We start from the raw sequence: 26,029 nt of genomic DNA, 5'->3' as shown, positions 1-26,029 counted from the left end.
AATAAATTTTCCTGTTGAATTTTTCTTTTTTTTTTTTCTTTTTTTTGACGGAGTCTTGCTTTGTCGCCAGTCTGGAGTGCAGTGGCGCGATCTTGGCTCACTGGAACCCCTGCCTCCCAAGTAGCTGGGACTACAGGTGCTCACCACCACACTTCGCTAATTTTTTGTATTTTTAGAAGAGATGGGGTTTCACCATGTTGGCCAGGATGGTCTCAATCTCTTGACCTCATGATTCGCCCGCCTCAGCTTCCCAAAATGCTGGGATTACAGGCATGAGCCACCACACCTGGCCAAAATTTTCAATTTTCAGTAGAAAATTCTTCTTGAACTTTAGCTCAGATAAATTCTTAACTAACAGGCCAGGCGTGGTGGCTCACACCTGGAATCCCAACACTTTGGGAGGCCAAGGTGAGCAGATCGCCTTAGGTCAGGAGTTCGAAACCAGCCTGACCAACATGGTGAAACCCTGTCTCTACTAAAAATACAAAAATTAGCCAAGAATGGTGGCAGGTGCGTGTAATCCCAGCTGCTCGGGAGGCTGAGGCAGGAGAATCTCTTGAACTGGGGAAGCGGAGGTTGGAATGACCCGAGATTGCGCCATTGCACTCCAGCCTAGGCGACAGGAGTGAGACTTCGTCTCAAAAAAAAAAAAAGGTGACTAGACTTCTGATACACAGCTTTTTAAAAAGGTTGTAGACCCCACATTAGATTCTCCAAGGTTAAGAATTTCACTCTTACTGACTGAATTGTGCCCAGCTTTCTTGATATGATGTTGTAGAAACGCCTGCAATTCTTAATCTATGCTCATATTAAAGGATTCATTTAAATACAGAATTAACACTCTTTAACTGTAGCTTTCTGTAAACCATGTTTTTCATTTGCTATAAAGTTCCTTGAGACTATATAGCACACATAATTGTACACAAATCTGTGAACATTAGCATCTTTTTATTTGCATGTTTAGAATTTCTACTCATATAGTACACCTGAAGACTAATTTTACAAAGCCTGACATTTAAAAATTCAATCTAGAAATCTGCTAAAATTTCTCAAATTTATCCTCCACTGAACATTGTAACATTTTTCCTCCTCAGATGTTCGGCTACTACTTAATAATGACAATCTCCTCAGGGAAGGGGCAGCACAGTAAGTATCTTTCCAAATCCACTTAGAATGTTACTCTAACATTGGATAAACTATGTTGACAGTAAACTAGCACCCTGAAAACAAAGTTTAAAATACTTCAGAGTAAAGCAGTTGGTTTTAGCAATTTTCGTTGTTTTTTTTAATTGGAGAAAACATGTTCCCCCAATTGTTGTTTACTTCCTCAAAGCTTACTATAATATATGAACTAGTTTTTATTTCTGCCCACATTTGCCCGATTAAAGCAGAGTTTAATGTTAGCTGTTAGGTTTTCCTTTATAGTTGTTCTAGTTCGTGTTGAATTTTTTTAAACAGCTAGCTATACATAGGAATGATCTGCCAGTGAGGAATGATAATGTTTAAGAATAGCAAATATTAATAAAGTGCCTTAATAGTTAAAATTAACCATAAGATAAAAGCATGATTAGATTACCTAGTCATTGACTCCTTACCACTCTGAAGCTAATTAATCTTTCTAAAATATTTTCATTGTGTCCTTGCCTTCAAAAATATTACGGTGGTGCCTCTTTTTTTTGATATCTTCTATAATAAAATCTAAACTTGCTGTAGCTTTCAAGGCTCCCTGTTGTCTGGCTTTATCACTACTCTACTTTTCAACACAAAGTTCTGTTTCAGTTGCTGTCTACCCAACTGGCTCAGAGTTCCTTTGTAAAGAGTTGGATAATGGCTAGAGTGGGTAGGGATGGGGAGACAGGACAAGGACATGTTGATGCAGAGCAACAAATAATTATCATAAAGTCATTGGGTATGATATATAATTGGTTTAGATTTTAGCCATAGAAAACAGTTGTAAGAGCTGCTGCCTGGGAAACAATAATCTGCCCTGTCCACGCTGCTTTTTTGGAACTCATTTTGGGACTAGATTCTGCAAACGTAGAATTTGCACAGCTTTACTGTAATTGTCATCGTGAATGATACCCTAATTATACATTGATTTAAGGAAGCTAGGCTCACATCGGAGATATACTCTAATGATGGTTTCTCTTAGATTCATAGAATCTGCCATAGAAAAGGACATTCATGATTTGCTAGTTTAACTCCTCTCTACTTTTTTTCACTGAAAGAATCTCATCAACATCTGTCAATAGACAGTTATCTAATCTGAATGCTTCTAATAATAAGGAATTCACAATCTCACAAGGCAAGTTCTTCAATTTGCCTGCCATATTGGTCCCAGTTTTATCCTTGAGAACTACCCACAGTAAATATGCTCTGTACATCACTTGATAAGCTGAAAGGGGTGGATGTTGAATATCACCCAAGTGTCATTGCAACCTAAAGCCTGTTATCCTATTTCCAATAGAACCAAAGAGAAGTTGGTATGTAGCTTCTCGGCCTTTTGGCTAAGATTAAGAGAAGTTGGTATGTAGTTCAGATACTTCATTTTCTTTAATTGCACTGACACTAAAGCTTTGTATTTATAACTATTCTGGTTCTTATAGACTATAGGTTCTTGGGGAACCCTCTTGTTAAGAGAATTTTCCTGGACCCAAATATTTGATTTTCCATAGAGAAGAAAAATTCAGTTTTATTTCTGTATTAAAGCATTTCAGTCCCTTGTCCATAGTCCTCATAGTAACTGCTCAATTAATGTTTTCATAATCATCATCATAATTATTGCCTTCAGTCTGTATAAAATGAAGGGCTTGAAGTAGCTAAGATTTACCATCTTTCCTGGATTTCCACCAGTTTCTGGCCACCAGAACCATCCCCAGATAATTCCAGCGCTTCTGGAATAAATAGGGTGTTGTAAGTTATGTTAAAGAGTGAATTTCATTCTGACAGAGATAGGAAGTAAGATTGTTTTGAGTAGAGAATAACATAATGAGACTTATATTTTAGAATAATCACTAGCTCCTGTGTAGAGGGGCAAAAGCTGAGGTAAGATGAGTAATTCCAAGACAATGAGAATAGTTCAGGGATAGATGCTACTGGTCGGACTAGAGTGGTAGCAGTGGGGGTGGTGGGAAGGAGTCAGATTCTGAATATGTACTTAAGTAGAGCCTACAAGATTTACTGATGGACTGGATGTGAAGTGTGAGAAAAAGAGAAGAATCAAAGATCACCCCAAGTTTTTGGCTTAGGCAGCTGGTAAAATGGAGATGCTGTTTACTTGAGATGGAATTAAAGGTAAGGACATTTTGGTGTTGGTGTTGGTAATCTATAGTCTCAGGACATATACTAGAATAAAATATTTACTTCCTACTCGTTTTTTTTTTAAACTAACATTTATTCTACTTCTTATGAATAAATTGTATCCTTTCTGAAGAGCTAATGTGTTTGGGATTAATTTTGCTACATGGGGATGTGGTGTTTTAAGGAGTAAAACACAGTAATAACTTTTGGCTGGGTGTGGTGGCTCACACCTGTAATCCCAGCACTTTGGGAGGCCAAAGTGGGTGGATCACCTGAGGTCAGGAGTTCGAGACCAGCCTGGCCAACATGGTGAGACTCCCCCCCATCTCTAAAGAAAATACAGAAATTAGCTGGGTGTGGTGGTGCGCATCTGTAATCCCAGTTACTTGGGAGGTTGAGGCAGGAGAATCACTTGAATCCGGAAGGCAGAGGTTGCGGTAAGCCAAGATTGTACCACAGCACTCTATCCTGGGCAACAGAGTGAGACTGCATCACCCCCACCCCCCAAAAAAATAAATACACAAAATATACAGTAATAACTTTTAACAAAATAAGATTGAAAATTAGCTTTAGAGGCTGGGCACGGTGGTTCATGCCTGTAATCCCAGCACTTTGGGAGGCTGAGGTGGGCAGATCACCTGAGGTTGGAAGTTCGAGACTAACCTGACCAACATAGAGAAACCCAGTCTCTACTAAATATACAGAAATTAGCTGGGCATGGTGGCACATGGTAATCCCAGCTACTCTGGAGGCTGAGGCAGGAGAATTGCTTGAACCCGGGAAGTGGAGGTTGTGGTGAGCCAAGATCACACCATTGCACTCCAGCCTGGGCAACAAGAGCTAAACTCCATCTCAAAAAAAAAAAAAAGCTTTAAATATTTGAAGAAGTTTAAATGTTTGTTACTTTGCTTTATCTTGAAAAGCCTAGTTTTAACCACTGCTTAAAACTAGTGGTCTCCATCCTTTTGTAGTTCATAAGTGTGATGGTTGAGTTTTCACATGCATGTGTGAGATGTGCCTCCCTCAAACCTTGTTATGTTGGCACATTACCTGTCTGACATGGGGAAAAAAAAAAAAAAACTAGCAGTCTATTTTAATAGGTTAAAATTGGGAATTCTGTGAGAAGACTGATACTTTTTAAGAATATAAGTGTAGCTCTTATTTCCATCTTTCTTTTATCTTGTCTTTTGCTTTAGCTTTGTAAAATGTATTAGAGAGCCATTAAAAATGCAGAATTTTAAAAATCAAGCTTTGGACAAATAGTAATATTAGGCATGTACTTTGATTATTTATGCATTCCTGTTTTAAAAATAACTACTTTGTGCCTGAGGCTCTACTTTTATACTTGACTCATGCTCAACTCTCACTTCACCTTCTTCGCATGTCAGATGCCTTCTGACATTTAATTATAGTTTCTCGTGACTTTGAGAGCCAAGAAAAAAGATCATTTCCAAAATAGTGTATCAATGGGGGATTCTTTTGAATTACTGAAAGCTTCTGCCCAAATGATTAAAATTGTTGGCAGTTCACAATAATCAGATTGCTTCAAACTTTGGAATTAGCCGAGTGTGGTGGTGTGCACCTGTAGTCCCAGCTACTCAGGAAACAGATGGGAAGATCTCTTGAGCCCAGGAGTTTGAGGCCAGCCTGGCAACATAGTGAGACTCTATCTCAAAACAAACCAACTTTGGAATTGTCTAAGCAGAAGGTCTTTTGGAGCTCAGGAGCAGAGAGGAAAAGGTAATTTCAGAGTTTAAGGAGCTTCCAAGATCTCCGTGGAGAGGAGTCCCTTCAGAAAGCTGGAAGGCATTATGTTAACACTGGATGTCTGGGGAGAAGGGAAAAGTACAGGGTACTATTTTCACATTTCCTTTCATTATTCTGTGAACCACCTTTTGTGTTTATTTACACATAATTCTTTTCTCTCTCCCTCCTTTTTTTTTTTAAAAAAAAAAAAAAACTTTAAAAAAAAACAGTGCATTTGCCCAGTATAACATGGATCAGTTCACGCCTGTGAAGATAGAAGGATATGAAGATCAGGTAATAATTGCCTTTTAGACAGGCTATGCCTGGCAGATAGTAGAGATCCTATTAATGGAAACCAAAGCAGATGTCTGAACCAGGTGCTGAATAAATTTGTCTTAGTTTTTATAGTTTTTGTGTGTACTCTACGTGTTAGGATATTCTTCTCTTTCTCATAACACTAGCAGTTTCTTTGACAAGAAAGGAGAGCAGCCTCTTAACAAGAACAGTGAAAATGGAAGTATTTAAGTTTTACAGGTTTTCCAGCTGTCTTTAATTCTCCTTGATAAGAGTAACAACAGACATTATATTTAATGGAAAAACAGAGGTGTTCCTCCTGAAATTTAGACTACTTATTTATTACTTTAGGATTTTGGTGGTTGGGAAATGGGGTGAGAAAACAGTTCACTTTGTGTATTTTTTCATTTTTGAACCATGTGAATGTATTACCTATTTTAAATGCTAAGTGTAATGGCCCTAAAGTTTCATAATGACTCTGGAAAAATATGTGAAAAAAACACAAAAGTGTACATAAAAGTTATTACAGCTATGTATAAAGTACATATATAGCTATGTATAAGTATATATTAGAAACCAAGAAATGAATATTATTAGTATGGGAGATATTTTGTAGTTTAAAGTTGACTTATTCATAAATACAATATTCTTAATAATACGGGACTTGGTTGAAAAATTAATATGAAAGAAATCTGACTAAATGAAAAGTTAACTGCCTCAGAATTTTTATTGATGTGTTTCATAAAAGGCAGTAAGAATTGTCTTTTTTACAGTTACTCATATGTTTAATGATTCTTTGGAAGGTCTTAATTACAGAGCATGGTGACCTGGGTAATAGCAGATTTTTAGATCCAAGAAACAAAATTTCCTTTAAATTTGACCACTTACGGAAAGAAGCAAGTGACCCCCAGCCAGAAGAAGCAGATGGAGGTCTGAAGTCTTGGAGAGAATCCTGTGACAGTGCTTTAAGAGCCTATGTGAAAGACCATTATTCCAACGGCTTCTGTACTGTTAAGTATCTGAGTGCTTCGTTATCAGAGAGTGTTTTCTTATATTTACCTTATCCTTTGGAGGCTTTGGCCTACCAAACATCCCTACTTTCTTCTTAGCCATGCTCTCTTCTCCTCTGCATTTTATTCCCTAAATCATTTTGGAAAGGGGTATAAATGAAATTTTTATATGGAAAATTTCTTTTTAAAATCCCAATGCACAAAAAATTTAGGTATCAGTGTATTCTGTTTTCACATTTGACTTATGAAAAATGCCTTACACCCATCAGAAAAAGGTCTTTGGTTTTTCTTTTTTTCTTTCTTTTTTTAAAATTAACCTTTTAAATTAATTTTTTTTTTTGTTTGTATTTTTACCCAGATCTAAAAGGTCTTTGGTTTGGACGTGGAGAAAAAATGGTATACTAAGATTGTTGAGAGAGCTATTGCTCATATTTACGGCTTTTTGATATAGGCATTTTTACACAAACTACTTCTACATAGTTTAGATGTTTATATTCGGTAATCAAAACTATTAGAACTAAACAATTGGCTGGACATGGTGGCTCATGCCTGTAATCCCAGCACTTTGGGAGGCCAAGGTGGGCAGATCACTTGAGGCCAGGAGTTCGAGACCAGCCTGGCCAACATGGTGAAACCTTTACTTAAAAAATACAAAAAGTAGCTGGATGTGGTGGTGCACACCTGTAGTCTCAGCTACTCAGGAGGCTGAGGCACAAGAATCACTTGAACCAGGGAGGTGGAGGTTGCAGTGAGCTGAGACCACACCACTGCATTCCAGCCTGGGCAACAGAGTGAGACTCTGTCTCAAAAAAACAAAAAACAAAAAAAAACCAAACAATTTTTTTTTAATCAGGAGTGATTTTCTTTTTGTTGTTGTTTTTGTTGTTGTTGTTGTTGTTCTTTTGTTTTTTGAGACTAAGTCTTACTCTGTCACCCAGGCTAGAATGCAGGGGCACCGTGTCGGCTCACTGTCACCTCCATCTCCTGGGTTCAAGCAATTCTCCTGCCTCAGCTTCCTAAGTAGCTGGGATTACGGGTGCCCACCACCACACCTGGCTAATTTTTATATTTTTAGTAGAGACAGAGCTTCACCATGTTGGCCAGGCTGGTCTCGAACTCCTAACATCAGGTGATCCAGCTGCCTCGGACTCCCAAAGTGCTGGGATTACAGGCGTGAGCTGCTGCACCTGGCCTAATTTTCTTTTACTCCCTCTCGACTGTAAAAATAGATAAATTTGGCTTTATTATTTTTCCTTTATAAAATTATGGCATATTAAGAAAAATATTGATTAGAATATTTTTTATTTTTAAATTGACAAAAATATGATATGTACAACATGATATTTTGAAATATGTATACATTGTGGAATGGCTATATTGAGCTAATAACATGGATTTCTATACATATTTATCTTTTTTTGTTGTGGGAAAATCAGCAATTTTCACTAGAATATTTTAAATATACAATGATGATGAATTACATGGCAGTCTAGAATACAGTTAAGAGCACCTACTTTGAAGCCTTACTAACTGGTTTGATTCCTGGCCCTGCCAATTAATTAGTTGTATGACCTTAGGTAAATTACTTAACATCTCTGTGCCTCAATTCTTTGACTGTAAAATGGAAATAATTGTTTTTATCTCATAGAGTTGTTGTGAAGATTTAATGAATTAGTAATATATGTAATATATGCCTGGAACAGTGCCTGGCACAAAGTAAGCTCTACATAAATGTTAGATGAATGTTAGGCTAGGTGTCATTATGTTTGATTTTTTTTTTTTTTTTTAATGAGAATACCCATTATGGTGGACTGGACAAGTATAGAATTCCTGTTGGGAAGCCAGTATTGCAAAGGGGAGACATGATAGACTCCCATTTAGAAATTGACTGTTTAATCCTAAATATACTTTGAATTTATTGTTTGTTACCTGTTCAAAGTTTGTCACTACCCATTCTTAATTTGGAGAGCTCCAGCACCAAATAACCCTACTGTGTCCTTAGCTATCAAATGACCTACAGAAAGTCATGGAATTGTTGTGATGGTGTCTGCTGTATATAAGTATCCTATGTCTGTGTCTTCAGCTGACCTGCTTAGTAGTCCGTAATTTCATCTCCTTATTCCCTATCACATTTTCTACATAGTATGTTCCAAACATTTTTCATTGTCCTCTGACAGGCATCTAATCCCCCATGTTTTGTAAGGATTGAAACTGACAGAAATTTTTTTTTTTTTTTTTTTTTGAGACAGAGTCTCACTCTGTCTTCCAAGCTGGAGTGCAATGGTGTGGTCTCGGCTCACTGCAACCTCCCCTTCCTGGGTTCAAGCGATTCTCCTGCCTCAGCCTCCTGAGTAGCTGGAATTACAGGCGCCTGCCACCACACCTGGCTAATTTTTGTATTTTTAGTAGAGACGGGGTTTCACTATGTTGGCCAGGCTGGTCTTGAACTCCTGACCTTGTAATCCGTTCGCCTCAGCTTCCCAAGTAGCTAGGACCACAGATGCACACCACCATACCTAGCTAATTTTTCTCTGTGTGTGTTGTGTGTGTGTAGGGACTACAAGGCATGAGCCGCCCGGCCTATTTCTCCTTCTTTGTCTGCCCTTTCCACCTTGCCCTTTCTCCCTCTTCTCCACTTTTTCCCTTCTCTCATCTCTCTCTGCATCACCACCACGTCAGTACATATTCTTTGCCTGCTAATGCCATTTCCTCTATCTACTTCTGAACCCTTTAATTTTTTACTTTAGTCTCCATTCTACAGAAACTGCTCTGAGTTTACTAATGGTTCCTGAGTTACCTGGTCCAGTGTCCTTTTCCTTGTCCATGACTTCCGAATGGCATTTCACACTGAAGCCAATCAACCACATCTAGAAATTATCTTTTACTTAGGCTGCTGTCAGCAACCCCTAATTTTTTTTTTTTTTAGAGATGGAGTTTTGCTCTTTTTGCCCAGGCTGGCGTACAGTGGCATGATCTCAGCTCACTGCAACCTCCGCCTCTCAGGTTCAAGCGATTTTCCTGCCTCAGCCTCTCTAGTAGTTGGGATTACAGGTGCCCACCACCACACCTGGCTAATTTTTGTATTTTTAGTAGAGATGGGGTTTCACCATGTTGGCCAGGCTGGTCTTGAACTCCTGACCTCAGGTAATCCCCCTGCCACAGCCTCTCAAAGTGCTGGAGTTACAGGCGTGAGCCATTGTACCCAGCCCCCTAATTATTCTTACTCTATACTAAGTTCTTTTTTCCCCCTACCTTTGTAAATGTTCCCCCAAAGTTCATAATTCATTTAATGCAGGTAAAGTAACACAGACTTCGGTGTCACAAAAACAGTGGGTTTGGATTCTACCTTTACCACTTCCTGAGTGACCTTAGGCAAGAAGCTTTGTGAACTTCAACGTCTTATCTGTAGATAACACTGTATTTCATCAGATTTATTAGAGGAAAAAGAAAATACATGTAAGAACATATTTTGTGGACTATAAAGCACTATTTTTTTTTCTTACTTTCCCTTGGTGATTGCATTTCCATTCACCTCTCCCACACTAAAGAAGAGTTAGTGTTTCTAACTACTAACTAGACATCTCCATCTGTAATTTCCAGTTTGTTAATGACACCACCATCTTTTTAGTCACTCTTGAGTTCCTTCTTTCCTTTGCCCATCATTTGCAATATACTGCTAGACTTTGATTGTACTTCTACATTCTGTGTGCAACTCTTCCTTTCCATTCCCATTAATATAACTCTGACTTGTTGCCTAGATTAATCCTGTGGCCTCCTAACCAAGCTTCAGCTTTTCTTCGTTTTATCTTGAATACCAGTATTGATTATTCTCCCACAATATTAGTTCTAGTCATGTTTTGCTGTCTCTCCATTGCCTATAGAATAAAATCTTAAACTTCTTACTTTACATCTACTATTACATGACCTAAATCTACCATCCTGTTTTGTCTTTCATTAGTCCACTTCACACACACCCTTTAAACCTGACAGTCTTGTTCACTGAACAAGTCCTTAGTTTCCTGTCTTGCCTTTATTTTCAGTCTCTGCTTATCAGAATCTCATCTGTCTTGTATGACCCAGCCTAAATGGCACCCGCCTTGTACCCCAAACCAAGAGCAGTATTTCCCTCTCTTTTCATTGTATCACTGTCTCTGGTAGAACCTAACATGTTCTGCTTTGTTTTCATATCCCATGTGCACTATTGTGTTCTAAGCTCATTTTATGTGATTCTTTGTCTCCCCCAAGGATTTAACACTCTGCTTTTGTACAATGCATGTTGTTTAAATTAAAAGTGTTTGGAGTCTTTAACTATTTTTTTTCCCAACAATAGGTTTATGCTAAAACTATCGATGGGCAACAGACTATTATTGCATGTATTGAAAGCCACCAGTTTCAGCCTAAAAACTTCTGGTAAGAAGTAGATATTCTCTTCTATTTACATCTGAAAGAAACCAGCAGTTGAGACTTGGTTTTTAATCCAACTAGCTTGGAATAATTATTTAACTTACAGACTTCAGTTTTCCATCTATAAATGAGGGATTTAGATTCCTTACAGTTCTGAGGTTTTATAATTATATTTTCCTTTAAAAGTTACTCTTACTTTGAGTGAGAACAAGTGATTAGTAAAGTGCCCTGTTGAAAATCTGAGTTTTACTTGGCTTAGGGTTACTGCTACTTGAGTTAATTGTGTAACTCAGCAGCCTATTCATCTGATTTTGGAAGAGCCTCCCATGAGCAGAATAGGCATGGTTTTCCATTTCAAGGGAAAAAAGGAAAAATGAAAGACAAAATAACTTAGAAAAGGCTTATGGTCAGGCCACTTAGATCCAGACTTATATTTGAGTAGACAGAGCTTTGGGTTTGCCAAACTGGAAATGACAGTTTCTCTCTCTCTTTTTTTTTTTTTTTCTTTTTTTGCACCCCTCTTTCCCAACTTCTGTACCTCAGTGGCAAATCACCTCTTTCTTGTGCTTATTGCTAATTCTGCAATGTTGTGTGTGTGTTTTAATAGGAATGGTCGTTGGAGATCAGAGTGGAAGTTCACCATCACACCACCTACAGCCCAGGTGGTTGGCGTGCTTAAGATTCAGGTGAGATTCCAACACGTTTATAGACTTAAAACTTCACATCTTTAAAACATGTGCAGGTTGCTTTGGTATTAAATAAGGACCAAGTATGTGTAGATGCAAAGGGAGACTGATGGCAGTGAATAGAAATAGAAGCCTCCTTCTTGGGGTGGTAAACAGAGAGAGCTATTCTGAGTTGATAAAGGATAGTATGTAGAGTGTATGGCAACATGGTTATTGTTATTTTTCCTTCAAAGGTAACATAAGATATAACTAGGAATTATCAAACAGCAGTTTTAGGAAAGATTTAAAATTAATAATAATAATTATTATTATTTTTGGGGACAGAGTTTCACTCCATCACCCAGACTGGAGTGCAGTGATGTGATCTCAGCTAACTGCAACCTCCACCTCCCAGCCCAGGCTGGGTTAATTCCTAAAAATTATAACTAGAGAGAATGGCAGGTGTTTTGGAATATAAATAGCCAAGCAGAAGTAGATTGATTGATTGATTGACTGATTGATTGATTTTTGAGATGGAGTTTTGCTCTTATTGCCCAGGCTGGAGGTGCAATGGCGTGATCTCGGCTCTTTGCAATCTCTGGCTCCTGGGTTCAGGTGATTCTCCTGCCTCGGCCTCCCGAGTAGCTGGGATTACAGGCATGCGCCATCACGCCTAGCTAATTTTCTATTTTTAGTACAGGCGGGGTTTCTCCATGTTGGTTAGGCTGGTCTCGATCTCCTGACCTCAGGTGATCCACCCGCCTCGGCCTCCCAAAAATGCTGGGATTACAGGTGTGAGCCACTGCACCTGGCCCAGAAGTAGATTTTTAATGCTGATGTCAGGGTAGACAGGCAGCTGAATAAGATAGCTGTTAACTCATTTGATGCCTGTCTGGATTGAAGTTTAATATCCTAGCAGAGGTTTGACTTTCTAAACTCAGGGTGATTTAATATTTAAGCCTCACTAACTGTAAGGTCAGAATAGGTACAGGTAACCGAGAAGATCAGTACCTAATCGTACCTGTATTATATTATGTGAAGCTGTGCTTTAACAACAATTACCAAGAGTTGTCTTTTTTTTTTGAGGAGGAGGAGAAGGAGGAGTCTCGCTCTGTCGCCCAGGCTGGAGTGCAGTGGTGCAATCTTGGCTCACTGCAACCTCTGCCTCCTGAGTTCAAGCAATTCTCTTGCCTCAGCCTCCCAAGTAGCTGGGATTACAGGCACACACCACCACGCCCAGCTAATTTTTGTATTTTTAGTAGAGGTGGGATTTCACTATGTTGGCCAGGCTGGTCTTGAACTCCTGACCTCAGGTGAGCCACTGTGCCCAGCCAAGAGTTGTCTTTTTTAATGCTCTAATTTAATCAAGTGCATAGGTAATAAATTCTGTAAAAGTAAATCTGCTCTTTTTATATATACCTATAGCTTCCTGCAACAAGTAGCTCCTGGCCATAGGAGCATGCCCAACTCAGGTGAGACAGGCTGATGTTGAGTTCACAGCTCTAGGAGAAGCCCTCAGTGATATGTAAGAGTTGATAGATAAATATGGCAGCTTCCTCAAGTAGGACAACTTTGAAGCACGTTCTGTTTAGACTTCCGGAGCCCAATACCCACAGCTGTAACCTGCTCATAAACGTACCTCTAAGGCTTCCTTCCCTTCTGTGTCCCACTTCTTCTGTCCCCTACTATAGCTTTGTGAGATTCGCTCCTGAATAAACTGCTTTTTCTCTAATCTTTGTCTTGGGGTCTCCTTCTGGGAAGGTGCAACCTAAGACAGCATACTGTTCTGTTTCTGTTAACAAAATATCTTAGTAGCCTAACACTCTAGATCTCTTGTAACTGTGGCATTAGCATTAACTTCCTAGAACCATGGTATCAGCATTGTAGAAGCTTATTGTAAATTTTGGGTAAATAAATTTTACTTTGTTTCTAGATGGAAACAGCCATTTGTATTTTAGCTCTGCCAGTGCAAACCTATAAAATAAGAGCACACATCACAAAGGGTGATAATTTATGGTAAGATTCAAAATACAGCCCAGTGTACAGACCCACATTTAAACCTTCTTAAGCACAGATTGAGCACACTTTTGGGGAAAGCTTATTTCATTTACATATCTTTTAAATTTTGGAGTGAGAATTATTTGGAAAAGTCATTAAGATATTTAGCCTTTCAGGCTAGTCTATAGGCAAAAACATCGTTCTGAGAAGGCAACAATTTCTGAGGATTTATGTTGATGACAATCATGTTGAAATTTGTGTTAGTTAATTGAACCATTTTCATATTAGCAGATGAGACCTAGAAAAGGTCTTAGAACACATAAGTTTTGAGCTTAATTTCTTTCTTGAAACGGTGTATCTCAACTCTGTCACCTAGGCTGGAGTGCAGTGGTGCTTTCATAGCTCACTGCAACCTCAAACTCCTCAACTAAATGATCCTCCCACCTCATCCTCCCAAGCACCTGGTGCTACAAGCACATACCACTGTACCTGGCCAACTTTTTTTATTTTTTTGTAGAGTCGGGGTCTCACTATATTGCCCAGGCTGGGTTAATTTCTAAAAATTATAATAACATTAGTGTATTAGGTAATGAAATTAATATTTTTTAGAATTTTTCCTTTTTTTTTTTTTTTTTTTGAGACAGAGTCTCGCTCTGTTGCCCAGGATGGAGTGCAGTGGCAGGATCTCGGCTCACTGCAAGCTCCACCTCCCAGGTTCATGCCATTCTCCTGCCTCAGCCTCCTGAGTAGCTGGTACCACAGGCTCCCGCCACCACGCCTGGCTAATTTTTTGTATTTTTAGTAGAGACAGGGTTTCACTGTGTTAGCCAGGCTGGTCTCGAACTCCTGACCTTGTGATCCGCCTCCCTCAGCTTCCCAAAATGCTGGGATTACAGGCGTGAGCCACTGCGCCTGGCCCTAGAATTTTTCATTGAGATCAAAAACAGTGAGGCTTATTGACCTTACCCTATATTCCTTTCCATGTCCTAATTAAAAAACATAACAGAAGTTCAAACTAATTGTATAGTCTTTATTCTCGAACAAAAAGAATGTGCTCTGCATACCTCCTCTCTTTAGACAAGTTCTGAGAAATACAGAAGTTCTTGTTTCTTCTATGGCCAGATCTGTTGTTTTTTTTTTAAATATCTCCCATCCTGTTTGTAATAATTCCCCCCTGCCCCCTTTTTGTTTTGTTTTGTTTTTTGAGATGGAGTCTTGCTCTGTCGCCAGGCTGGAGTGCAGTGACACGATCTTGGCTCATTGCAACGTCCGCCTCCTGGGTTCAAGCGATTCTCCTGCCTCAGTCTCCCAAGTAGCTGGGTGTACAGGCGCATGCCACCACGCCCAGCTAATTTTTTGTATTTTTAGCAGACACCGGGTTTCACTGTGTTAGCCAGGATGATCTTGATCTCCTGACCTCGTGATGCGCCTACCTTGGCCTCCCAAAGTGCTGGGATTACAGGCGTGAGCCACTGCACCTGGCTCATTCCCCTTTTGAATGTTCTTTTCAGTCCCTGAACCTCTAGTTTTTTTAATGAAAAAACAAACAAAACTGATATTTGATGGTGACCTACTTGTATTTTAAATATTCTTATCTATTGGGATTTTAACCTTTATATGTCATCATCATTTAGCCCAGTCTTTTTTGCCCACATCTTTGCTGTTCTGATTTTACATGTAAGTATTAGTGGTTCTTATTATCACCCTTCTTTTCCATTGGATTCTCATCTTGTCTCCAGTGGATTCCAGTCTCTCTCTGTTGCCCAGGCTGGAGTGCAGTGGTGCAATCTCAGCTCACTGCAGCCTCTGCCTCCTGGCTTCAAGTGATTCTCCTGTCTCAGCCTCCCAAGTAGCTGGGATTATAGGTACCCGCCACCATGCCTGCCTAATTTTTTTTGTATTTTTAGTAGAGACAGGGTTTCACCATGTTGGTCAGGCTGGTCTCGAACTCCTGACCTCAAGTGATCTGCCCACCTCGGCCTCCCAAAGTGCTGGGATTAAATGTGTGAGCCACCATGCCTGTTCTCAGTAGATTCTTATATTGTCTTTTCTTCTTTAACCTCTTAGAAAGCCAAAAGGTAAAATTTCAGGGTTTAGAGAGGGTATGGAAAATCTAGCTTCTCTTGCCCATCTGGATAGAGCCAGCTGTTTGTCCTCATTCAAGAAGATACTTGCCGGGCACGGTGGCTCACGCCTGTAATCCCAGCACTTTGGGAAGCCAAAGCAGGGGGATCATGAGGTCAAGAGATCGAGACCAGCCTGGCCAACACAGTGAAACCCCATCTCTATTAAAAATACGAAAATTAGCTGGCCATGGTGGCACGCACCTGTAGTCCCAGCTACGTGGGAGGCTGAGGCAGGAGAATTGCTTGAACCCAGGAGGCAGAGGTTGCAGTGAGCCGACTTCAGCCACTGTGCTCCAGCTTGGGCGACAGAGCGTGACACTGTCTCAAAAAAAAAAAAAAAAAAGATACTTATTTTTGTCCTTTAAACAAGGATAGGTAGGGGGTTCTTGTTGTCCAGGGAAGTCTTTTTGTTGCAAATAGCTTTCTGCCTAGATGAAGCTTGACTGTTAGTTATGCCCTTCTAATGATATCCACAAAGAGTAAGCCCCTGCTGAGACACTATTTCTCCCCAGATCAAGGAATTTCTAACTTTTCGACAAAACATAGCATTGGGAGGTATTACATATGTTGGATAGCTCTGGAATTTGACCTAATTCAAATCCTAGCTCCTCCTCTTACTAGGTGTGTGAACATGGATAAGTTATTGTTTAATAACTGCCTCAAGGCAAACTTCAGCTTCCTCAGCTGTAAAATAGGGTTAGTCGTAGTCCTCATCTCATAGGAGTTTTTGTAAAGATTAAATGTGGTGGCCGAGCGCAGTGGCTCATGACTGTAATCCCAGTACTTTTGGGAGACCGAGGTGGGTGGATCACAAGGTCAGGAGTTCGAGACCAGCCTGGCCAACATGGTGAAACCTCGTCTCTACTAAAAATACAAAAGTTAGCTGGGCGTGGTTGCGGGTGCCTGTAATCCCAGCTACCTGGGAGTCTGAGGCAGGAGAATCACTTAAAGCGGGGAATCGGAGGTTGCAGTGAGCCGAGATCGTGCCATTGCACTCCAGCCTGGGCGACAAGAACAAGACTCTGTCTCAAAAAAAAGGATTAAATGAGGGAATATAAGTAATAGTGAAGTGTTTGCACAGTGTCTAACACATAGTAAAGGCTTAATAAATAATAGCTCCTACAGCTAAGACTACTGAGTAAGTGAAATGAAGTAAGTGAAGATTACTGTTCTTCTCTTTTCCTTTTCTGCTTTATCCCTCAAAACATTCTGTTTTGTTCAAATATCTCCTGGTAGCATAGACTAGATGTCTTTGTTTGGGGTTTTTTTGTGTTTTTTGTTTTTTGTTTTTTTTTTTTTTGAGACAGAGTCTTACTCTGTCACCCAGGCTGGAATGCAGTGGCATGATCTTGGCTCACTGCAACCTCCGCCTCCTGGGTTCAAGCAATTCTCCTGCCTCAGCCTCCCAAGTAGCTGGGATTACAGGTGCCTGCCACTACACCTGGCTAATTTTTTTTGTATTTTTAGTAGAGATGGGGTTTCACCATGTTGGCCAGGCTGGTTTCGAACTCCTGACCTCAAGTGATCCGCCCGCCTTGGCCTCCCAAAGTGCTAGGATTACAGGCATAAACCACCGCGCCCGGCCTTGTTTCAGCTATTATAACACAATACCTTAGACTGGTATACCTTAGCAGAAATACCTTAGCAGAAATTTATTCCTCATACTTCTGGAGACTAAGAAGTCCAAGATCAAGGTGCTGTTAGATTCAGTGACTGGTGAGTTCTGTTTCTCATAGGTGACACCTTCTGCATTCTCACGTGACAGAAGGGGTGAACACTGTCCTCATGAGGTAGAAGAGTGGCAAGAGAGCTTGATTGAGCCTCTTTTAGAACGGCACTAATCCCTTGAAGGCTTCATCCTCATGACCTAATCACCTCCCAAAGGCCCCTCCTCTTAATATTATCCCATTGCATATTGGTCCAACATAAGAATTTTGGGAAGGTACCAACATTAAAATCATAGCACTAGATAAATGGCATTACCTGGACTATTGTTCTGGCATTATGTCTCCAATAGCAGCTCCTTCGTTTTATTTTCTTCATAGCACAAGTATAATCTTTCTAAAACATTCCTTTTCCTGTGTGTCTCCTATAATAGGATAACATCTGCATTCTTTTTTTTCCCTAAGATGGGGATCTTGCTATATTGCCCAGGCTGGTCTTAAACTTCTGGCCTCAAGTGATCCTCCCGTCTTAGCCTCCTGAGTAGTCTGAATTCTTAACATGGTTTATAAGGTGCTTTGTTCTTCACAGTCTGTGTTTCCACTTCATAGCAATGTCTCCTGCCACACTCCTTTTTTACACATATTCATATGCAGTGAGTTCTTTGTTCTTCTCCAAATTAAACCAGTTATACTCCATTCTGTTATACTTTTTTATCTCCTTGGTGTAGATGTCATTCTCTACCTGTCTACTTAGGTGACAACTACTGTTTTCAAGATCCTATTCAAATGCACAAAAGGATACCCTCATCCTATTGTGTATGACCAATTAGTAGCCTTGTCAAGGTGACTAAACCTATCTTAAGTTGCCAAAACTTAACCTAAAATGTCATTGACTTGTTAGTCTCTTCTCCTTTTTGCTAATTGTTTGCATAATTGTAGCACTTCACTTTACCTTACATATTCAGAACTACTTTTATCTTACTTTTTAAAAATATCTGATTTACCAATAAAATATTTGTTTTTCTGTCCTGTCTTTAACCCTCAATGTGACTTTTCCTGTACCTGGTCAGTTCTGCTTACCAATATTGATGATAATGTATATGGAGAAATGTGCCAAATATTAGGTATGAGGATCCATTAAAATTCCTTGGTTTTCACAGAGAAAAACTAATGTTTAATAACTTTAATTATTTTAATATTGTTAAGAGTGGGATCTCATTTACCTTTGTATTCACAATGCCTAGCACAGTGCTTAGAATGTGAAAAGCATGTAATAAATGTTTCTTGAACTTAATAATCAGTTTTCCTTGCTAAGGAAAAAGCGTTCTTAAACTTAAGTGTTCTGTGGATTAATTAACCACCATTGTGAATTACCACTGCTTATATTAATTATTTGTTCAGAGTTGGTAAAATGGCTCATCAACTTAAAGATAGCTTAAAGCATGGATTTGTGTCCTAAATAACAGGTTTCTCTATGAACTTCCCCTAAAAAGGCTCAAACATTGTCTCACACAGGTTCACTATTATGAAGATGGCAATGTTCAGTTGGTTAGTCATAAAGATGTACAGGATTCACTAACTGTTTCGGTGAGTATGGAATATTTAGTGTCTGTCTTACTCGTGTCTCGTTTTTCTTTAAAAAATTAGTTTTGATCCTGAGTGCCGATTCTGCCAGTAGAAATTCAGTTTGCTTTTAATGTTTTGATTTTGGCCACTTCTGTTAGTGCCTCTTACCACCAACCAGCATATATTAGTTCACAGTTTTTGACTCGCAATATTGATTATGACTTTAGACAAATGTCCTTCTTAGTCGCTCTCTCAATTGTAATAGTTACTCAAGGACAGCAATACCTTCAATCAATAAATACCAAGAGCAAGGAAAGTTTACCAAACTGCATCCTATAGGGCTGCATTTATATCATTAGAGAAACAACACTTTTAGGAGTATTCAATTAGAATGTTTTGTGGTTTGGTGGTGGTGGTCTATTTGAGACAGGAACTCACTCTGTTGCCTAGGCTGGAGTGCAAGGAAGGACATGATCACAGCTCACTGCAGCCTTGAGCTCCCAGGCTCAAGCGATCCTCCCACCTCAGCCTCCCAAGTAGCTGGGACCACAGGTGCATGCCACCATGCCCAGCTAATTTTTTTATTTTTGGTAGAGATGAGGTCTCTATGTTGCTGAGGCTGGTCTCAAACTCCTAGACTGAAGTGATCCCCCTGCCTCAGCCTCCCAAAGTACTGGGATTACAGGTGTGAGCCACCATGCCTGGCCACTATTGTGTTCTATACCTTGAAAGAAGAGACATGATTTGTTCTTGCATTTCTTTGATAGTCTCATTACTTCTTTAAGTTCTTAGAAGTTATTGAGTACCCCCAAAGAGTTTTTGTTTATGTGTTAGATCTATCAATGTTTACCTCACTAAAAATTAAAGCTGAGAAGTGTGGGCCGGGAGTGGTGGCTCACACCTGTAATCCCAGCACTTTGGGAGGTCGAGGCAGGTGAAAGCTTGAGCTCAGGAGTTCAAGACCAGCCTGAGCAACACGGTGAAACCCTGTCTCTACAAAAAAAATATAAAAATCAGCTGAGTTCCGGTAGTCCCAGCTACTTGGGAGGCTGTGGTGGGAGGATCACCTCAGCCCAGGAAGGTTGAGGCTGCAGTGAGCCAAGATCGTGCCACTGCACTTCAGCCTGGGTGACAGAATGAAACCCTGTCTCAAAAAGAAAGAAATAAAACTAAGAAGTGTTAAAACTATTCGTTAATTAAAAATAATGATAACAAACCCATTACTTGTTAATAAGTAACATCTTTGTGAATATATTTTCCAAATCAAAAGAAAAAAATAGTGGGAAGAATGGCATTAGTCTGTGTCTTCACAAATTGTGTATTAAAAGATGGCGGACTTTATTGTGATATTAGTTGTTTTTTGCTTGTTTGTTTGTTTTTTGAGATGAAGTTTCGCTCTTGTTGCCCAGGCTGGAGCACTGTCTTGGCTCACTGCAACCACCACCTCCCAGGTTCAAGTGATTCTCCTGCCTCAGGCTCCCGAGTAGCTGGGATTACAGGTGTCCGCCACCATGCCCAGCTAATTTTTGTATTTTTAGTAGAGACAGGGTTTCACCATGTTGACCAGGCTTGTCTTGAACTCCTGACCTCACCTGCCTCGGCCTCCCAAAGTGCTGGGATTACAGACATGAGCCACTGTACCTGGCCTCTGCTTCATACCTTTCATTATCCCTGAAAGTGATAAAGTCATCACACATCATGTAGTTTCTAGGAAATCATACACACATTACAGAGTGAAAGTGAAACAGGCAAATAACTTTGTGTTAGTATTATTATGAAAGTAGAAAATAGTTTTGACCTCATAGTCTGTCTTAGGACTGCAGCTCTAGATATTAAATCCTACCCTCTTCCCTTTAATTCTTTTGTACTTAATGGTAACAGGAAGAGGGAGATTCATTTCATTTTAGACTTGAACCACGTAGTACAAAATGTGATTGGCTAGTTTAACATCATAAGTGGCAAATAAAGGCATATGTGAGCTTATGTATATGACTGATGTGTCCAAGGGCATTGTTCATACCATTTTAAACCAGAAATATTTTCAAGGCGTCAAGGTTTCAAGACTTGATGATGTCTTTTGGGCGTACTGTGGTAGAGTGGAAACAGCATGGGTTTTTTTGGTGAAGACCTAATTTCAGATCCCATCTTTATCATTCAAAAGCTGTATAATTCTGGTCAAGTTGCTTAAGAGGATTCTGTTTTCTCATCTGCAAAATGGGGGTTATGATTATAACATAGTCTCTTCCATAGAGTTGTTGTGAGAATCAAAGGAGGGTAGTGGGCATGGGAACACTTGGAAAACTAGAAATTGTTATACAAATGTTAGTTAAGATGGACTTACTTTCAGGATCTTACTGCTTACACATTAAAAAAAAATCTGATTTTCCCCTTCTTCCTTCCTTCATTAGAATGAAGCCCAGACTGCCAAGGAGTTTATTAAAATCATAGAGAATGCAGAAAATGAGTATCAGGTAAGAAGATTTGGAGTTAATTTTCCTAGATCTACTATCTTATTATTTTGCTGTTAGCATATTTTGTTAGGCCTTGTGTCCTTTAATGTAAATATACATGCTCTTCAGTTTTACTAAATGTGGAGACTTTGCAGACCTTCCAAGTTGGCATTCTGCTTACAGTCAGGGTTTGAGGATTGCTTGGGACTGTAGCCCTCATTTTAGAAATAATATAGGTGAACTTCTTGACCTACTTCAGAGATTGGAGAGGAGCTCATTGAAAATAATATATCCTGTCTATCCTTCCTAGGGGACTCAAGCATATCCGTTGACTATAGCATTACTTTTCTGTTCACAACCAGCCCCATTTCTGTTCAAGCAACTCATCTTCAATTATCTATTGCAGACAGCAATTAGTGAAAACTATCAAACAATGTCAGATACCACATTCAAGGCCTTGCGCCGGCAGCTTCCAGTTACCCGCACCAAAATCGACTGGAACAAGATACTCAGCTACAAGATTGGCAAAGAAATGCAGAATGCTTAAAGGCTGAATGTAGGATTCTTCAGTATGTGGAAAGACAAGGATTCAACGTGTGGTCATATGATAAATAAGTGATTTATAAACAAGAGTGATATTTTGCTAGGGCTTTCAAAGTTAACCGGTTTTCTAGCCTCATGGAATACTGTTGAACCTATAGCGTTGTCTTGATTCTTTTGTGTTCTCTGCCTTGTAATTTTCTGTTACTGCTATATCTACGTGTAAATCTTTTTGTTCTTTTTTTTTTTTTTTTTTTTTTTGGTTAATTCTGCCACATTTAATGTTGGTGAGAGAGTGATCTATCCTAATGACATTTTACTGTTTAAAAAAGTTTCCTAGCCATGAAGCCCTGCTACTGATTTAGACAAGGTATTATGGTCATTACTTTCTACCCCTATCCTTCCAAGCACTTCTGGTACTTCAGTCGTTTTTACTGATCCACCAACACCTAAAGAGGCTATGCTACAGTCTCTAGCTAAATGGAAGACACATTCATCCTTCTCCCTCTGACTGCTTTGATCATCATTTATTGCATCTCATAACTAATTTTCTAAAGTTTGGACTGGGACTTTTCAGGTCCTTTTTGGAGGGCAAAGGAAGTGCCAGCTTCTCTGGGGAACTTGTTTTTAAATCCAAAGACTTGAACCACATTCCCTGCACATGAACATGTTTGCTTTTATCCCTTCTCTCATTGTCTCCTTCCCATGTTACTACCATTGTAGTTATAAACATCTGCATTTTTTAGAAGCATTTTACCCATTTATTTTTTTAAACATTCAAGAACTGCTGACGTACTGTGGATGTAGAGTATAAAACTTGAAAAATGCAGATGTTGAAGGAATAATAGGTATCTTGTGCTTTAATACTTTATGGCAGGATTGTACTATAAGCAAATGAATTAAACAGCTATGTAAATCATAAAGAAAAACTAAAAATGAACCAAAGTGAAAGGATAACTTCCAGGCAGTATCTTTCTATTGTAACCTGTTATTTAAGGAAATACTAGTGATTTCTTCTAAATAGGATGTAAAACTTCTTTCAAATTACTCTTCCTCAGTCCTGCCTGCCAAGAACTCAAGTGTAACTGTGATAAAATAACCTTTCCCAGGTATATTGGCAGGTATGTGTGTAATCTCAGAATACACAGGTGACATAGATATGATATGACAACTGGTAATGGTGGATTCATTTACATTGTTTACACTTCTATGACCAGGCCTTAAGGGAAGGTCAGTTTTTTAAAAAACCAAGTAGTGTCTTCCTACCTATCTCCAGATACATGTCAAAAAAAGAAAGGTGTTTGTGCTTCCGTTTTGTTTCTGCTCAGTAATATAGTCAAGCAACAGTTTGTTCCAAGTGACCCATTGAGCTGTGTATGCATTTTTGTTTATTTCAATAAAATATATTTGTATTATTTGTCCTTCATACTATCCATCCATACCACACTATCTTCTGTATCAGGTAGTCTAATAGAAATATACCTGTTTTGTTGTAAAATTGTCTGAGTCTCTCCTTTTTGATTCATCGCTTCAGCCTTGGTTCTCAAGGTAAGATACTCAGCTGTATTTGATCTTATGTTGGGAATGTTTAGGGTTTCTAAAATTGGTTTCTACCTTCAACTATTTATAGACTCTGAATATCCACAGATTTGCAAAGAACAGCTTTTTAAAGCGTGAGCAATGTCTATGGATCATACTGCTCTTCACTCAAAGACTACCCATGTTTCAAAGGGAAAAATGTAGTTGTCTTCTGTACCTGTCACTCAGAAAGCAAGGCCCAAGTACAGTTGTAGTCACTAGGCAGAAGTAGAAATGAAAGAATCCCTGCCTTAAACTTGGTAATATTTCACATTGCGTTATCTTGAAATGCTGCTTTCCTCTCCTTAGCTGGCCTAGCTACAAACTTGTGGGAGAGGCTTTTATCCTGGTTCCCAAAAGAAAACCAGAGGGAGTTTTTATGCTTCAAGTACTCCATCCAAGGCCAGTTCAAATTCCCACCTTTTTGAGGAATATTTAGCTGCATTCCATTCTATTTGTAATGCAAATAGATTGAAACATTCTTGCTTTTAATTTATTAACTCTCTCATCCTGCCCCTGCTATCCCATTGATTCCTTAGCTTAGACTTTTTAAAAAAATTCTTAACCCCTTAACTATCTAAAGGCCTTGGTTACTTGTATAGTCGGGAGGAAGTCAACCCTCCTTAACCAAGTCTGCCAGAGACACTCCCTCTCCCCCTTCCGCCCCCTTCTTAACCTCCCTTAGCAGAATATTTGCTTGAATTGTATCTATTTTATCACCACAAGCTGCTGAAATCAGCCTGTTGTACGCTATGGCAAAGATTTCCCAGCCATCTGGAAAAGGGTTTTTTGTGAGGCCTCCCTCCTATATTTTGGTTTGAAATGACACTGCTGAAGACTTTTTTCATCTGAGCCTCAGTGGTTATCCCTCTATTGCTTGCCTAGTTCCAGTGCCTCTTCTCTTTTATAGTCTAAGACTTCGGTGCTGGACTCATCTAGGTTCATGGGATGCTTGGCAAACTTGGCATATTCTCTTCAAACTCAAAGAATGATAAATATTTGAATGCCAACTTGTGAATTTACAATTTTCTATAAAACTACCAAGTAAACCAAATGCTGGTGACCACTGTCTCGTTTTTCAGCTACCTACTATGTGAAAAATCAAAGGAAGATTGGTAAATATGAACAAAGCTGGATTGTCCTGTAGTTTAAGTTGAGCTAACTTAAATTTCTTCTTTGAACAGATAGGGTATATATAAATGCACAGAGTATATATAAGCTCTCTGAGCACAGAAACAAATCTCACATCTGACGGCCAGAGGTCACTCTCCTCACCATCTTGATTTTGGTGGGTTTTAGCCAGCTTCTTTACTGCAGCCTGTTTTATCAGCAAGGTCTTTATGACATGTATCTTGTGCTGACCTCCTGTCTTATCCTGTGACTTAGAATGCCTAACCTCCTGGGAATTCAGTCCAATAGGTCTCAGTCTCATTTTACCCAGCCCCTGTTGAAGATGGAGTTGCTCTGGTTCAAACAGCTCTGACAATAACAATTAGAACCCCATGTGAAGTAGATTTTTCTGGATGAAATTGTTTAGAGAAGTTCCATTGTAAACAAAGCCACATAGCATCACACTTTTTACCCAAGTTTTTACTATACTGCAGCCTTTTGTGTACGTTTTGAGAACATCCAAGACATAAACCTGACCAGAGAAGAAGGGAGATTGTATCCAAGAATAATAGGGATTTAGATTTGCTGGTCAGAATGGAGCCAGACATTCAGTTTGAGTACGGTTGATGGTACGTTTTTGAGATGGTAAGTAACAAGGCAATTTTTAAGAGTTCACCCTCTCTACTCTTCTGGAACCTCATCAGGACATTGAGGGAGAAAAAAAGGTAAAATCTTTGGCTGCTTTTCTAGTTTTTTCTTCTACTTTGCATAATAAGTTTGTAAGATGTTTTCCTCTGCCCTATTTTACCCATCCCCGTAGCTTTGGTTCCCACTGACATTGCATTTCCTGTTGCTAAAGCCTGTTATTCCTGGCTTCATTTGGTTGTTGGCCTGAGAGAAGGTACCGGGTAGCCCAGCTGGAGTATGACCTGGGTTCTGGACTTTCTTCAATTCCGTAGATTGAGTGTGTGGCCTCCTGCTGGTAGCTACTATGGAGAACAACACTAGCTTTGATTTATTTGAAAGTGATGTATTTGATTTAAAACTTTGTAGTGTAACTTAGCTTGTCCCATTCTAGTGTGTGTGTTATTTCATTCTGCGGGAAAAAAAATAGATGCAAAGGTTTGTTATTGTAGCCCCACCCCCTTAAATTTGTCTATACAGTCTTCTGAAGCACACTGCCCTTTTAGTTCTCTTCTTGGTACTGATGCTGTCACTATTAACCACTTATTATTGCCTAACACAACAGTCCCTTACGCTCAAGATGCTAGTATTTTGATGAATATAAGGGGCCACCTTATATACCAGTAAAAATTAAAGAGCAATACAGACTGGAATGCAACGAAGCGCCCAAATATGTGGCTCAGGGGTAAGGGTCGGTCACCAGCCTTTCCACATAAGCCGATGTGGCAGAGAAAAGCAATTACTGTGTATCCTGGCAGAGCCCCTTGTCCCTCCCTCCCACACGTACACACCTTTATCTCAGAGACACTGGGTTCTTTTCCCCAAACTTCTTTGACCCTTATGCCAACTACGTGCGTCTGAAAGCCCGAGAAGGGAAAATGGGGGAGGGGGCGT

The 26,029-nt window shown here is 39.5% G+C and overlaps 1 protein-coding gene and 1 non-coding gene across 2 annotated transcripts in view; both read left to right on the top strand.

The window, feature by feature from the left end:
• Window positions 1–23,261, top strand: part of CAPZA1 (capping actin protein of muscle Z-line subunit alpha 1) — a 50,314-nt gene extending 27,053 nt beyond the window's left edge. Inside the window, exons 3-10 of the mRNA XM_003810701.5 lie at window positions 1,095–1,146; window positions 5,277–5,340; window positions 6,144–6,350; window positions 10,681–10,760; window positions 11,362–11,440; window positions 18,723–18,794; window positions 21,182–21,244; window positions 21,630–23,261. Of these exons, the coding sequence (XP_003810749.1) occupies window positions 1,095–1,146; window positions 5,277–5,340; window positions 6,144–6,350; window positions 10,681–10,760; window positions 11,362–11,440; window positions 18,723–18,794; window positions 21,182–21,244; window positions 21,630–21,770 (758 nt within the window). The 3' untranslated portion in view covers window positions 21,771–23,261. The remainder of the gene's footprint in view (window positions 1–1,094; window positions 1,147–5,276; window positions 5,341–6,143; window positions 6,351–10,680; window positions 10,761–11,361; window positions 11,441–18,722; window positions 18,795–21,181; window positions 21,245–21,629) is intronic.
• On the top strand, window positions 4,260–4,360 carry LOC112438671 (small nucleolar RNA U13). The gene has a single exon (XR_003027049.1). It is a non-coding gene; the product is annotated as a small nucleolar RNA U13 (small nucleolar RNA).
• Window positions 23,262–26,029: the final 2,768 nt, after the last annotated feature.

The sequence above is a fragment of the Pan paniscus genome, chromosome 1 (genome assembly GCF_029289425.2).
Source record: "Pan paniscus chromosome 1, NHGRI_mPanPan1-v2.0_pri, whole genome shotgun sequence".
NCBI lineage: Eukaryota > Metazoa > Chordata > Mammalia > Primates > Hominidae > Pan > Pan paniscus.
The sequence above is the reverse complement of the archived record's forward strand: the minus strand, read 5'-3'. Positions and strand labels throughout refer to the sequence as shown.